Raw genomic sequence first — 15,256 nt, 5'->3', positions numbered from 1 at the left:
GGTGCAGAGGGCTTTTTTGTTTCTCACCCGGTTTGTCTGTGCTGTCCCAATGTTTTCATGGTGTTTAGCAAACATATAATCGTGAGCACAGCCACAGATGAGTGGCAGCCCAAGAGATGAATTGGTAGGCTCTCCTTGACAAATTTAAGCATAGCGTGTGTTTTTATACCGCATCCATTAGGGCAGACAAATGGAAAATCCAGAGATGACTGCTCTGCAATTTAACAGTCACAGCATTCGGAGGAGGCTGATGTCTTCCTCATCACTGATGATGGGTCAGGCTTGGAAAAAACTAGCAAAAAACTAAAGCAATTTGAGCAAATGAATCTGACCATACTGTATTTAAAGGTAGTTTGCTTTGTGCAGAGCAAGTACAACCACTGCCGATTCTTTGTTCCCAGGTCATGGGGACAAGGCAGATGACTTTGACCTAGAAGATGCCCTGTATGACCACACCACCAAGCGACGTAAGTCACACTTATTTCTTGTTTTAAAGAGGAGAAAACAAACAGCTGTTCATGGATGCGATTTGTTCTTTGGGATCTGGTGCTGGTGGGAGGGTCGTGGAGGATACAGACTACCTCAACTTCTCTGCCTGAGGAGGTGCAATGTCCATCTGGGCTTGCCAACAGGTAGGACTGGAGATGGGCCTGAAGAAGCTGGTTGCTGACCGTGTGCCCTTCACTTTCTGATTCCCATGAGCAAAACACAGAGGCATGGCAGTGATCTGAGGTAGCAGTGACGCTGAACATGTCAATGAAGGGTCTGGAGTAGGGTCACATCTCACAGTACCAGTGCACTGGAAAACAAGCCCAGCAGAAACACTCCAGTATTCAGAGGCATAAATGGAAGTTAATGGGAATAGAGCAGCCACAACTCTTGCTTATAATTTATTCATATACTTGGCAATGGTCATCACTATTAATAGGTAGTCCTTTACAGGGGGTGAAAAAAGCAAATGATCCCTCCCTCTAAAGGCTGACTGTAGCTTGTTTTAGCCCAGGAACAGCCAGGGGAGCTGGGATCTGAGCATCAGCATGCCACCAAAACTCCTTCAGCTGACAGGGAACCTCCCGTTCATAATTCAGGGCTGGAAATTATGTGTCATTTAACTGAGTGACCTGGCAGTGGACAGCAAAACCCTGGCAGCTTACTCTTGTTTTCCACAGTGCCCTGTACAGTGTGTGTCCTTGCTGCTGCCTCCAGGAGTCTTAACTGGGAGCAGCTTATCACAGCTCCCTGCTTTCGGCTTGGCAGGATGCTGGTCTGCACAGGGGCAGTGTTCAGCCCCAGGCACAGCTGCGCCCTGCAGAGCTCTGGGCTCAGTCCTGCAGGGTTTTGGGGCTCTGGGCTCTTGACTTTACAAACGCAGACCGGCGATGCTCAGCTGGAAAGCTTGTAGCAGAATGTCAGCCCTTGATTCTCAAACAGAAGTGATGTGTTTTCAGTGATGTCCATGAATAAGGTTTTCCTCTGGTTTGTCACAGCGACTCCCGTGGGCCCCAGGAAGCCGGCAGGTGATACAGGTGAGACCTTCTTGTGTGTGTATCATTTAAGCACAGTGTGGGGTTTGCTTCCCAGGGGGGTGTGAATCATGTGAGCCCCACTGCAGGCTGCCCACGTGTGGCTGGTGCTGCCTTGGGGCACCTTCACTTGCCCATAAGAAGGCTGGCGCTGGTGTACATACGTGCACTCCCCTGTAGGGCCAGAGTAAATGCAATATTGATATTTCTGTCCATGCTGAAGGTGAGTGGCAGTGGAGCATTCATGGCCAAGGCTGAATTTTGCGCAGTTTGCAGTATCATAATGGAAAAGGCACAAATCACTGCTCAGCTACACAAGAGCTTTTGTTTCTGGCTGAATGGCACTTGCTAGCTTTCCTTCCAGGAGGAAACCCAGAGGATATTTTCCTTCCTTTTTTTTCACTCCAGCCTCCACAGAAAAGCCCAGCCTGGTGATGTTTCCCCACCCAGGGAAAGAACATCTCTCTGACTGTGCCCATCAGATGTGCTGGCTGGCGGGCTCCACAGCATCTGCCCTGGCTGAGGAAGCTCCTTAAATTCACCCGAGTTTCACTGCTGGCAGCTCCTCTGGCTCAGCTCTGGCCAAATATACCTACTTAAATATAGCACGGTCACAAGAGCCGAGGGTTGCTCAACCCTGCTGGGGCAGCCTGAAATAACCTGCAGCGGGGGAGTGCTCGGAAGTGAATCTGTTCACCCCTGCATCAGGATCTTGGCACAAATTTAAGCAAATCCGACTGTCCAGCTCCTTGGCCACCACGGTCTTTGCTAGGGATGAGAAGAGACAAGAGCCAGAAGCATGTGCAGCGCTGCAGGGTTTGGATCACAGCCTGAACAAGAGCCTGTTTGATCCAATAAACTCTCCCTGGGAAATGGACGTACACTGAGGCTGAGTTTTCATCTTGGCAAGTTAATTCTTCCCTGGGGAGTGTGTTTTGGATGAGTGATGGCACCAAGGGCTCCTGTGGTGTGTTGCTGTGTTCCGTTCAGCCCAGGGTCACTCATGGGTGGCCATGCAGGGAGCAGAGTGGGGCCCACCCACTAGCTGGATGCCCACAGCAGCTTCTCATCTGCGCCAGAAGATGCCCCAAAAGTGTTATTTTGGGGTTCAGCCTTGGGGTGGGCAGAAGCCACAGCTCAGGGAGGAGGAGTTGAACAGTATCCAGGTTGATCTGAAGGCTCTACAACATGGTTGTCATTGAGCAGTGGAGCAGCTGGATGCCCTTTTCAGCTCTGCACTGGCACAGGTACTTGTGGCCTCCAGCAGTCGTGCAATAGCAGCTGCAGAGCTGCCATGCAGGGGTCGCTGCTGGAAGCCTCTCACCGTTCCACAAGCGATGGGTGTTTTAACAGTCCCTTTTCTCCTGCAGCAGGCTTTGATTTGGCTGATTACTTTGACACCATTCCGGAGACTACCACCAAACCAGCCAAGCCGACTCCAAAGCCCTTCCCCAGGCCAGGAAAGCCAGGTACTGTGGAGCATCCTGTGCCCTGTGGAGGGTGCATGTGTGCTTGCCTTGGGGCTCTGGACAGGGGAAAACACTCCACAGGGAGTGTTTTCACTCACCGATTTCATCAATGAAGTAGAACATCCATACAGAAATCCATAAGCATCTTTTTGGTGGTGCCTGGTCCTGCTCCTGCATGCCATGGGTAGCTGGTAGGGTTGGCGTGGGACTGGCCTCACACTGGCAGAGCTCTGATGAGTGGGTCATAGCATGAATCCCACTGGCACATCTGGGGAGGGTTTTCTGGCAGCCCTGCTTGTCCCCTTCCCAAGTTCAGTCCCTGCTGGCAGGTAACATGGCTCAGGGAATCCCCGTGAAGGCACCCACCACTCACATTGAGAGCTTGAGCATCCCCAGGGCACCAACAGGCAGTGGAGTCCCTGGTGTGAGGGGCAGCTGAAGCTGTGTAGGGCTCAGAGCGCAGAACCAACCACTCCACACAGCCCCTGTCTCCCTGCAGGGAGGGGGTTCCCCTCCCAGCTCTTGTCCAAATGCATGTTTCAGAGAGTAATGTCATTTTGGTCTCTTTTTTCCCCCCAACTCCCTTCAGACAACAGCTTTTGGGATGTCATCCGCACCACAACCAAGCAGCCAAAAACTACGAGGCCCCCCCCCAAACATAACCCAGGTGAGTATGAGCACCCCAGCCCTGTGGCTCCACCTCAGCTCCGCTGCTGGCGTGAGTGGAGGGATGTGCCACAGTGGCAGCATTGCCAACAAAAACCACATGGTAGACAGGGTATCTTGGCTTTGCCCTGCACTTCCCTGGGCATCCCAGCAGTTCCTGGACTCTTGCATTCCTCTGCCTGTTTTAAGGCCGTGGGCTTGCTGTGCCACCCAGCATGGCACAGCACAGCCATTCCAGGCTCCACCAGCGTACCATCCCACCAGGACACCCTGTCAGTGCGCACTTTGCTGCCGCTTCAGGCGGAGTTTTGGCAAAAGGCACTCCCAGGCTTAAAAAAAAACCTAAAAAAATCAATTTTGGTGCGAGCTGGCAGGAGGGATGAGGAGCTTGGGTTGGCTCTGGACCATGGTTTTAGCTGCGGTTTAGCAAAGGTAGTAGCTGATCTGTCAGAGCCAGGATGTTCAGGTCACCAGGTGGGCCATTCACAGAGGAAAACAGCACCAAGCCATCAAGTCGCAGGCTGCTCCACCTGGCACGTCACTGTGGCATAGACACCTCCTTTCCCTCCACCCTTGGGAGCACTTATCTGGCTCTGACCTTTTCTACCCAGCTTCATTTATCTGACTACCTGGCACTTGAGCCACAGCGTGGGACTCTTTCTATAGGAAGAACGTGATATTTCTCATCACACATGAAACGGGATGGGGTTGGAAGGTCTGCTACAATGCAGGACAGCAAAACCAGGAGAGATGCTTGTGTTGGGTGCATCATCTCATTCATCAGCGCTTTTCCCTGGCAAAGCTGAGCATTTCTATGAGGCACTGGCACAGGCTGCCCAGAGAAGCTCTGGCTGCCCTATCCCTGGCAGTGTTCAAGGCCAGGTTGGGTGGGTCTTGGAGCAATCTGGTCTAGTGGAAAGTGTCCCTGTCCATGGCAGGGGGCTGGAACAAGATGATCTTTAGTGTTCTTTCCAACCCTAACCAGTCTAGGATTCTATGATTCATTAATTAACTGAAGAACAACCCAGCCTGTGGCCAGCACTGCTAACCCCTGTGTTGTTTTCTAGCAAAGGATCCTATGGATTTTGACTTGGCTGATGCCCTTGATGATAAGAACGATGGGAAAGGTGCTAGGAGGCCGGACATAAGGCCAGATGAAGGTACGTTCACTTCCCCTCTCTGTGCTGCTGCCCCCCAGGCCCTGTGGGAGATCCTCCCAGGAACAGGTTCTCCTGGCAAACAGGGTAGGGGGGAGCAGAAGTGCTGCCTTGCCCATGGCTGCTGCCCGCACCAGTGCGTCCTGGAGGGATGCGATATGTTGCAGGCAGCACAGTCCCTTCCTCCAGGGCAGAAGGAGCCCCTGCCTCTGCCATCCTTGGCAGAAAGGGGCTCTGCCTAATGACCTGTTGCCTGTCTGCAGGTTTCTTTCCCAGGGCCTCTTCTGACCCTTTAAATTGTGGTGACTGTGTTAAGTTCCCCTCATCCTGTACCTGACAGCTCTTTTAACCAAGGACATGTGCTGTTGGGGTTCTCAGTCATTGCCAAAACATAAATCTAGAGCAGGCTTCAGTCCGGGCGTAACATACGCTACAGGCTGGGAGATTTTCTTTTCCATCTCTAAAATACTCTGGTGAATGAATCATTTGTCTACGAGGATTGTTCCCTTGAGCACTTGAGCTGGAAACCAGACTTTGCAAGGCTAGTTTATTGATGTCGAGATGGCCGTATACCCCGCTCACATGCGTCATTAATAGTCAGGTATTTTACGAGATTGAATTAACTGGGTGACTTGTCTGCACTTTGATATTCTGGGCTTGTTGAGGTTTCAGACTCCTGTGAGGTGTTGAACTGCTGGAACATGGCATAGGTCACAAACCAGCACACGCGTTCCCTGGCATCGCTGCACCCTGGACTGCCTGGGACCGCTCTGTGTTCTGGCATAGTCAGGGTTGCTTTTCCGCTTTACACTCATTACTAAGTGCATAAATCTGTTTCTGTGGTAAGCTGATGAATAAGGCAGCCTCTTCCCGGTGTCAGAGCAAAACTAACCCTTCAGTAGGTGCAGCATCAGAGGAGCCTTTTGCTGGCTTAACTTTGGGTCTCTTCTCTCATCCTGTGCCTTGCTGTGCCCCTCTGGGACTGAGCCAAGGGGTTCAACGGCGCCACTCGTTCAGCTGCTGATTCCCGGGCCTTGTTTCTATGCACTTATGCCACGTGAATTAATCATGGCCAGGATGAATGGGGCTTTCGGCAGTCTGGTCTAGTGAAAGGTGTTCCTACCCATAGCAGGAGGTTGGAACTGGGTGAGCTTTAGTGTCCCTTTCAGCCCAAACCATTCAAGGACTCCCACTACAACGGGGTCCAAGATAACATTTTCACCTGTACCGAGATGTGCTGCTTCTCAGCTCTTCCACTGCAGCGGCTCTGTCCCTCTGGAAAGGGGAGAAAGTCAGCTCCATGCCTGCAGGACCCTGGGCCAGGCTGGCCCACCAGAAGCAGAGTGGCCACTGTACACACCAACTGCTTCTTCCTCCCTCCACTGCCAGCCAAGGCTGAGCAGCCAGAACATCTAATGAGCTCATAAATACATCAGTCATTTCAGTTAAAAAATAATACACTGGTATTCAAACTTTGATTCAGGTTATTTCTTTCAAACTAGACTGAAAGTCAGTATTATCTCTTCTATAAGCTTAAAATAATTTGGGGTTGAACCTTTTGTTAACATCTGGTATCACAAGAGAAGTGGAACTGCTTATTGACCTGTCCCTGTTCTTGCTAGGGATGGAGTAGACAGCAGACTGGGTGCTGCTGGTTGAAATGGGTGTGCAGGCCCCTGCTCCGGGTCCTGCTGCACAGAAAGCCCCGCACAGCTCTTCAGAATAGCCAGTTTTAGAGAAAACAGTGAAAGGAGTAGAGCAGCTTCCGCCTGCCCAGCAGGGAACCGTGCCCCAGGAGCAGGGTTTGCAGGAGGCCAGTCCCACCCTGGGTGCTGGGTGCTCGCAGGTGATTTCTGCCCAGAATCCCCCAAAGTCCCATTCCCAGGCCCTGTCCATTCAAAATCACTCAGGTGTTGGGATCCCTCTCATCCCAAGCAAGCCATGTGCTATTCTTCCTTCTGTTACACTTTTCTAGGCAGCTCTGGCTGCATTCACCTTCCCAGGATGGCCACTTCGGTGTTTTGCTGGGTGAATCTGGCTTTGTGCGGGTTGAGGGGTGAGCTCCCCCATACCTCCTACCGGGACCGCATCTCCCTTCAGCACCAACCACTCTTTGCTCCTGTTATCTTTAAAGGGTTTTCAGACGATGATCTGGCCAGCATTGTGGACGGCGGCTACAGTCCGGACAAGAAGAAAGGTAAGCACCGACCTACAGATGTTGTCTGCTTGCACAGCTGCACCTCTGGCAGTAATCAGCAATAACCAACCTCCTAGGAAGCACAGTGCGCAGAGCAGCACTTGCCTTCCTGTGGGGAGAGGGGGTCTGAGCCATGGGGCCAGGGGAACACAGTGGTTTTGGCCTCTGTGGTCCTTGTGCCAGTGGTTGGAGGTGCTTATTTGTGATGCCACGGAGGCTCTGCACTTCCATCTGCCACCAGAGACCCACGTCTCCACTATCACCTGGATGCTCACCCCTGTGCTGTGGGTGCAAGCCTGCATTTGCCTTCTACCATGCAACCACCGATGGCTGGAGCAAGGAGGGAAACAGCAACAGTCGTTAAGCCTGTGCATTTGCGAGGATCCACAGCATTAAATATTAAATGCTGTCAAGTAAAGAGATGAAAACCGCAAACCCAATCAACATTTAATGAATCCCCGTGCCAAGGACGAACCACATCAGAGGCATTAATACAATGCTGACCTGCTTCCATAAATTCAGGATCTAAAGTGACTCGGTAAGGACTGCAGCTTCCTGCAGGAGCAGCTTCTCCTTCCAGCCCAGTTTCTCCAGGAAGGTGATGTTAAACCAGACTTCAAGCCAAGTGAGGATTCCCTGACATTATGGAGCGTAGCCAGTAACCTCCCTGTCACGGCACGAGTCTGCTGTGTAATTGTCTGACAGCATTTCATTTGTTCTCTCTTTATGCTGAGAGCAGCAGAGGTATCAAGGGGTTGAGATGAGGTTCACTGTGTGCCCGCAGAGGTGTCTCCTGCGGAAGCTCCCCCCCAGCACACACAGTGGGATAGGAGCAGGTTTAGACCCCTCTGAGAGGCAAGGACGAGCTGCAGAGGTTTGGGTCAGCAGAGAAACTGTGCCCCACAGGGATATGTGCCCCCCTCTGCCCAGGGGTGCCCCTGGGACTGTGCTGCCCCTCTCCTGCATCCCTGCTCTTTCCCAGGATGCCCAGCATGGCAGGGGGGAACAGAGGGGCAGGGGGCTCTCATGGGTTTGTATCTCTTGCAGGTAGCAGGGGCAAAACCGACAACGACTACAGTGGAAGTAGGTACCACCATGGCCGTGGGGCCAGCAGTGGGGCTGTGGGATGGGGGGGTGTGTGCCCCCACCACACAGCACCCCTCTCTCTCTGCACCCCACAGGCACAGTGGCAGATACAGGGACAATCGCTGGCATTGCCAGCGGCCTGGCCATGGCGCTCGTCGGGGCTGTCACCAGCTACATCTCCTACCAGCAGAAGAAGTTCTGCTTCAGCATCCAGCGTAAGTCATCCTCCCCCCCCCCCCCCAAGCATCTCAGGGGCACAGAGCAAGCACATCCCTGTTTGCCCCCTGAGCCCTGCTGCCATTTTCTAGCCTGGAGACAGAAGTGGGGTGTCAGGCATGCAGTAGCAGACCAAAACCCCAGCCATGGGTCATTGAAACCCCTCACCCATCAGGGCAGCAACAAGCCCAGGACCCATTGCAGAGCCTCTCGCAGACAGTCGCAGCCAAAGATAAAACCAGCAACACCAAAGAGGATAAATACAGATAAAGCCCATGCCAACCCCAACACAAACAAACCAAAACCTTCCCTTCCTCCCCCCTCCCCCCCAAAAATCTCAGCAAGAGGCAAAAACTCACCAGGTAGCAGCAGCAGAGGAAGCACAGCAACCATCTGCAGCTACAACAGCCCTGGGTGGTAGAGCCCACCCCACCCTGCTGCAGGTGTGCAGCAATCACTGCAATTAAGTGCAAATTAAGCAGCAAAGCTTCCCATTCCCACAAAGCACCGTTTGCAGGAGCTGCCCCATCAGGTTGCAGGAGGTGTCCAGCAGCATCACCCCGCAGCACTGGCCTGGCTGGGGGGGGTGTCTCCTGCAGCCCCTCATGGGGTGGTTGCAAACAGCTGGAAAAAGCTCTTTTTAAATGAATCAAATGAAATGTTCTGCGAGTCTCCTTCGCTCAGGGGGAAGGGTGTTCGGGGTTGGAGATTTCTGTTGGAATTGTGCTATTTTCCCAGTTGTGCCTGAAACAAACAGGAACATTTTGGTAAATTAGATCAGCAGGAAAAGTCAAATGAATGTGATGGAATGAAACACCCTTGTATATTCCCCCCACTTAAATGATATTTTGGCAAGAATAAATAATAATAATAAAAAAAAAGAGTAAAGGCTTTGATGAGGGGGAAGCTGAGAGACACAAAGCCCCAGAAAGGCAGCAGGAAATTAAAGTTAATTATAAAGGAGGATTAATTTAAGCCATCAGACATGGCATGCTGGGCTAATGTCAGGCCTTAGATGCACTGCAATGCATGACAGAAATCTGAGAGCCGTCAGCCACTCCAAAAGTGGCTTTTTATTGAAAAACATAAATTGCATTTGGTGTTATCCCAGCAAAACACATGTCTTGGGGGGTGGTGGTGGTGGAAAGCAGCGCTGGTGTGTAATGACCACCCTCCTGATGCTGAGAGGAACGGGCTCAGCTCTTTTCCTTGCCCACCCATCAGCTGGAGTGAGGCTTTGGCACCATGTCTTGGTTTTCAGTCTGTTCTGATGAGTGTTTGCTGATTCCTCCGCAGGACATGCACATAATGTTCTTCATCCCACTTTCTTCTCTCACACTGCATCTCCTGCTTGTGAGCTGTGCCCTGGGCTAGGGCTCAGCCTCCTGTATCCCGCTGCATGCCTGGGCAGGACGGGAGCTGTTGGTGCTGCCCCGACAGCTCCTCTCCTCCACGGCTCAGCAGCTGCAGTGTCAGTGCTGCAATGAGGGTTTATGGTTTTTTTTTAGCCAATATCTATCTAAAACTGCCCCATTGCTACATGAGGGCTCCCATTGCACTGCTTTGATTTAGCCCTGGCAACTGTCAGTGCAGATGAGCCCCATCAAACCCTGGGAGTGAGGCATAACAGGTCCCTGCCACGCTTTATGCTGCATTTAGATGTGTAAACAAGTGTAGATACCTGAACAGTGCATGTTGCATGGACGCAGTATGGATAGCCTCATCCTCCTTTGACAAACCAGCAAGCCACCTCCCCTTCCCTCATCCATCCCTGTTGAGATGCAGCATTCCCACCACTGCCTTTTTCTCCAGAGGGGTCCTTCAGAGGAGCTGTAGAGGCTGGCTGAGGCCCATGGCACACCCAGGACAGTCTTAGCTCAGTTTGCAGCTCTGAGGTGGGCCATGGTGAGCCGTGCTGCTCCTTCCCCTGTGCAATTGCACATCCCCTGGACTGCCCACCAGTGCCCTCCGCTGCCCCTCAGCCAGGCTGTGCACTTGTTGCGAACACTGGAAACTTCTTTGCATTTAAATAAGGGACTTATTTGGGATTTGGGATCCCGCTGGGATCCTGCCTCATCAGCACAGCCCTGCTCTAAACTGCTTCTTACAGCTCTGCATAACTTAGCTTTTAATGAGAGTGATCCTATCTCTCTGTGCTCGGACCTGTCCAGAAGATGTACCCACTCCATGCTCTCCTAGTTGAGTGCCTCAGTGCAGTAACAAGCCTTGCTGCCTGGCAGGTAAAGGTAAAGCAAGAGGCTCAGTAAAAAGGGCTGCTGCTAGAAGCTGTGCCTTCTAGGCAAGCCTCTCTGGTCACTTTATAATCCAGCAATGCTTTCTCAGCACCGTTGGCGGTTTGCTGGTGTTTCCATACTGCTGTTCATGCAGAGGAGGTTGCAAAAAGACATCTTTGCTTTTACAGCAGGTAGGCCCATTACCAGAGTATTTAAGGCATCAAAGCAAATCATTGTAACTTTCTACTCTCCCATCTCACTTTCCTTATTATTACTTCTCAGAGGGACTTAACTCGGAGTATGTGAAAGGAGAAAACATGGAAGCTGTCGTAAGTGAGGAACCCCAAGGTGAGAACCTTGCATTCCTTACGCTGTCTGCACCTGGCCCCAAAGGCAGCTTTACTGAGGGACTGTAAGAAAGTCCCTCGTGCTGCACCGTGTCACTGTGATGAAAACACCACTTAGGAGATGCTGCAGCTTTTTGGTTTTCCCCCTTTATTGCCCACAAAGGAAAGCCATGGTCAGCTGCAAATGATGGCAGTTAATAGTATGTGGTTTCAGCCATCGAGAGTGTCTCATACAAGAAAATCATAATCAAGGCTGCTGCAAAGGCTTATCGGATGTCACATACAACCAACCAGTACCGGGCACCAATTGCTTGTGCTCAGGTCTCATCATGTGCTATTGTATTCACGACTTTTTCTTTTTCCCCAGTCAAATATTCAGCCCTGGAAACGCAGTCAGCAGAACCACCAAAACAAGACAGTGCGAAGATGTGAAGCATGACCCAGGGCTAGAAAAGAATCAGTCGGCAGCAAGTGGAGATCTTACATGTTTGTAATTTAGCATTTTATTTAATTTGACTCCAAAGCTATTTAATGTGTACTTAGGCTTGAACTGGCTTCTTATTGCTCTAGGCTTTAGGGTTAGAGTGGTTGTGTGCGTTTATTTTTTTGTAAAGAAGTACATGTTTACATCAAAGTAAATGGTAGGTTTGATGTCCAGGTGAATGCAAACCAACAGAAGGTGCTTCAGCAGTGGCCAATTTTAACTTAAGGGACAAGGTCTTTTCCAAGGAGCAGAGGAGCTTACAGGTGGGAGGCCAGCAAAGTGCCTGTGAATAGCAGTCCAAAGGAAATGAGTCAAAGTCTTTGTAAAGCACCTCCAGCCAAATTCTGCTATCAGCTATGAGCATGTCACTTCCAGCTGCACATTTCCTGAGGGTAGACTGTGGTCCTTAGTATAGCTACACCTAAAAATGAAGTGCCTATGGGTAGGTCCTCAGGTGGGGCCTCAGGCTGAGGCAGGTGACTGCCTGCTTCCAAGCCAGGAGTGGAGGATGCTGTTCCACCACCCAGCACTGGGCTTCTAACCAAATAAAAGGAACTGATTTTCACACCAAGTCATAAATACAGCAGTGAATGCAGTGCTCACTTACAGCAAATACCACTGGAATATTTGACTGTGTTAGAGATCAGAATGGAGCTGAAGGTGCCAAGCAATATAGTTTGTCTGTGCGACATGTCTACATTGTCTCCAAAATGGAAAATGTGTGCATTTGGATGCTTTCAAGAACAGGTTCAGACCTCACTAGAACAAATGACAGATTTAACCCCACAGAAAATAAATAAACAGAATAGGTATCTGTTAAGACCTGTGTGCTTGCTACCACAGAAATCAAGCTTAGCAAGATGCAGCCCTCCACCTTCTTCTTTTATCAACAACTGTTGAGAGCACTCCGTGGCACCCAAAGCAGAAAAAGGATCTAAAGCGTTGTGTCACCAGCTACCCTTTAGAAAAGGCAGAATCTCCTGAGAGGATGGGTGCTCCCTCCCTCACCGTCCTGCATGGGGCTCCTGCAGCTCTCTGGGGAGCATTGGGTTGCGAGCAGTGCTCAGCAGAACACTGGGCTACCAAGAGCACCCCAACCCCGTCTGAGTGCTCGCACAACGTGGAACCAATACCAAGACCTTGGCTATCTTGCAGGAATTTGTGTTTGTTTCTGATCCTTCCCTTGCCCTTCTAAAATGTGGATACTGCCACTTCTTGACACATTTATCCAAAGCAATGATTGTTTAAAAAGCATGCTTCAAGTGAAGACAAATTCACTGTACGTAGCGTAAGAGGTACTTACTATTTATATATAAACCTAAAATGTGTGCATTTTGTACTGTTCTGCCAGTCCCATACTTTGTGAATGTGTATTAAACAAAAGGCCTTCTGGTTTGATGTGGAAATTCACAGCTTTCAGGTAGACACGACTTACTTACAGAAGGCCTTGGCGGGAGGTGGATCAGCCTAGGAGCACTGCCGCCTAACAGCCCCATTTGGAGGGAAATTGCCTAGTAACATGGTTAAGTATTTTGCAATAGCTGCACAATTCTTTCTGCTCTTTTTAACACTTGCATTTTTAAAGCCTTACACTAGCTCTAGCAGAACAACTGCAGTGTTTTATAAGGGAAACAATTCTAGTGTTGTGGTGTCTCGTATTCAGAACACTTGGGCTGCAACAGCGCTGCTGTGAACTATGGTTGCTTTGTTTTATGAGTGTGTTTGGATTAGAAAACAAAACTATTTCATGATGGCCTGCTCAGGGAGTGGAAGCAGAGGAAATAGAGATGAGATGCGCTCCGTGTTTGCTTACTCCCAGAGGATCTTCATGGAGGAAGCATGGTCTGCAGGACTGGGATCATAAGCGTGCAGGAGCTGATGCCGATGAAGCCACACAGCTGTTTGTGCATCGCCATTCCCAAGCACCATCGCCTGTTTTTCTTTCTTACCCAAGCACATTTGACAGCTGTAGCATGAAAAAGGTTTTTAGAAAGTTACTGTAGATGAAGTGTCACAACTTGGCATTGAGGATCACTCAAAACAGTTTTCCTAGGTTAGATCAAGTGACTATAACTTCCTTTCTCCTTTTGCAGATGACCGATGTGTTGTTCTGTAGATGCAGATCATTGGGTTTATTGCATTTCTATCACTGTGCCCTCCCTGTTTGTCTAGTGGACAGTGCAATGGAGTGGCCAACATTCCTTACAGAATATAGCACCCACCCATCCTTTTGGAAGCTCTAGAACACTAGGACATTGGAGCAGCATGTGTCCACAAATACTGCAGTTTAGAGAAGAAAAAAAATAACCTAATAAAAAGCTGTGTCACTGAAAAAAACAACCCCAACAGATTTTCAAACTATGAAGCTGCTCCTTCCCCAAGGCCTTTTCTATGAATACATACACCTAGGTATGTGGAAAACCATGAATGCACAGTGAGAGAGCACAAAGTCACAGTAGTAGAATTCCAGGTCTCTTTCTTTGGGATTTAAAATAGGAAAATATTGACAAATACCACAGTAAAGAAATTAAACTTGGTCTTCAGAACTAGAGGAAAGTCAAAGTCTTAACATGCCAAGTGTTAGCGAAGGCTCACACTGGTTTTTATTGCAGTCTGTCTCCATGCGAACTGTCAGTCACTGAGATACAGGGTGTTTCAAAACACATCATCTGCATTTTAAGCATTATAACAACTGAGAGGATTCCTGTGTATTTCCCTAGTAGTGATCCAAGTTGGGAAATAAGTGACCAAGCATTGACCTCTCTAACTACTTCCACTTAACTGGCATCCTTTCTAAATCTGGATATGGAATTTTTGCAAATCCTGCCCTTAGGTTCTGTATATACGATAGGAACGTTCTCATCCTTTGTTAAAAAAAAGGCCATAAAACACTGGAAAAGTGGTTGGTTGGTTGGATTTTGGTTTTTTTTTGTTGTTTTCTTTTCATGACTCCAAACACTACATATCCAGCTATCTTGAGAGTTTATGTACTACCTGTGCTGTGAGCTCTTTTCTTACCACCTCACTTCAGCTTAACTAAAGCTATTTTTAAGTAGCAATAAAATGATTCAGAAAAGTTTTCTCAATTAGAGAGAAAACAGAGAATGAAAGAATTTAACTAGCTCTTTTCCTGGTTATTCTGTCACTTACTTGCATTTTCCTTTGGCAATACTGTAGCAGTTTCTTCATTGGAGATTTTGCAATACTGTATTAGTTTCTTGGGTTTAGACACTTCAGTTGAGAATGCTGACTTTGAATGAGTATCAGATTTTTTTGGCACTATCAACTCAAGTCCTTTTCATGCAGCCCCACTAATGAACTCTTGCAAGTGCCATATTGTCATTCTTAATTACTCAGTTGTTGTAACAAAAACAGAATTAGTCCATGATACCATTTCAAATTCTGAGAAAGTAAGATAAGTCAACAGGCTGAGGCTTAAAAAACCTGCTTCTGCAACAAAGGAGGTTCAGGAACAAAGGAAGTTCAGCAACATGGTATTGTGAAACCAGAGCATCTTTTCTTTTGAGTCCTTAGTTAAAAGCAAGGCGTATTGTTTGCTGATGCAGAAGCGATCTATGCCAAATGAAGGTTGATCGTTACCTTGTAGGAAATCAAGATTCATTTTGCTAATATGTGCATGTAAGGATCAGGGGGGTAAAAATCAGATTTTGACTACCATTGGAAAACACCAAATAAAACAAGTCGACAAGTAAGACATTTTAGACTTGATTATTTTGTGGTTTGTTTTTTTTTTTATGTTGGAAGTAAACTGCAAATGGTGGCCTATACCCTTATTATATTGTGCTAGGCTGGATGGGGCTTGGAGCAACATGGTCTAGTGGAAGGTATCCCTGCTCGTGGAACTGGATGGTCTTTG

The 15,256-nt window shown here is 49.1% G+C and overlaps 1 protein-coding gene across 1 annotated transcript in view; it reads left to right on the top strand.

Annotated features, from left to right (window-relative positions):
• Positions 1-13,461, top strand: part of CD99L2 (CD99 molecule like 2) — a 29,811-nt gene extending 16,350 nt beyond the window's left edge. Inside the window, exons 2-11 of the mRNA XM_061445988.1 lie at positions 402-467; positions 1,488-1,526; positions 2,897-2,992; positions 3,582-3,659; positions 4,726-4,818; positions 6,950-7,012; positions 8,060-8,095; positions 8,194-8,313; positions 10,831-10,896; positions 11,263-13,461. Of these exons, the coding sequence (XP_061301972.1) occupies positions 402-467; positions 1,488-1,526; positions 2,897-2,992; positions 3,582-3,659; positions 4,726-4,818; positions 6,950-7,012; positions 8,060-8,095; positions 8,194-8,313; positions 10,831-10,896; positions 11,263-11,327 (722 nt within the window). The 3' untranslated portion in view covers positions 11,328-13,461. The remainder of the gene's footprint in view (positions 1-401; positions 468-1,487; positions 1,527-2,896; positions 2,993-3,581; positions 3,660-4,725; positions 4,819-6,949; positions 7,013-8,059; positions 8,096-8,193; positions 8,314-10,830; positions 10,897-11,262) is intronic.
• Positions 13,462-15,256: the final 1,795 nt, after the last annotated feature.

The sequence above is a fragment of the Pezoporus flaviventris genome, unplaced genomic scaffold (assembly GCF_033815535.1).
Source record: "Pezoporus flaviventris isolate CSIRO_AGI_PZ_B2104156 unplaced genomic scaffold, CSIRO_AGI_Pfla_v1 ptg000005l, whole genome shotgun sequence".
NCBI classification, from domain to species: domain Eukaryota; kingdom Metazoa; phylum Chordata; class Aves; order Psittaciformes; family Psittacidae; genus Pezoporus; species Pezoporus flaviventris.
The sequence above is the reverse complement of the archived record's forward strand: the minus strand, read 5'-3'. Positions and strand labels throughout refer to the sequence as shown.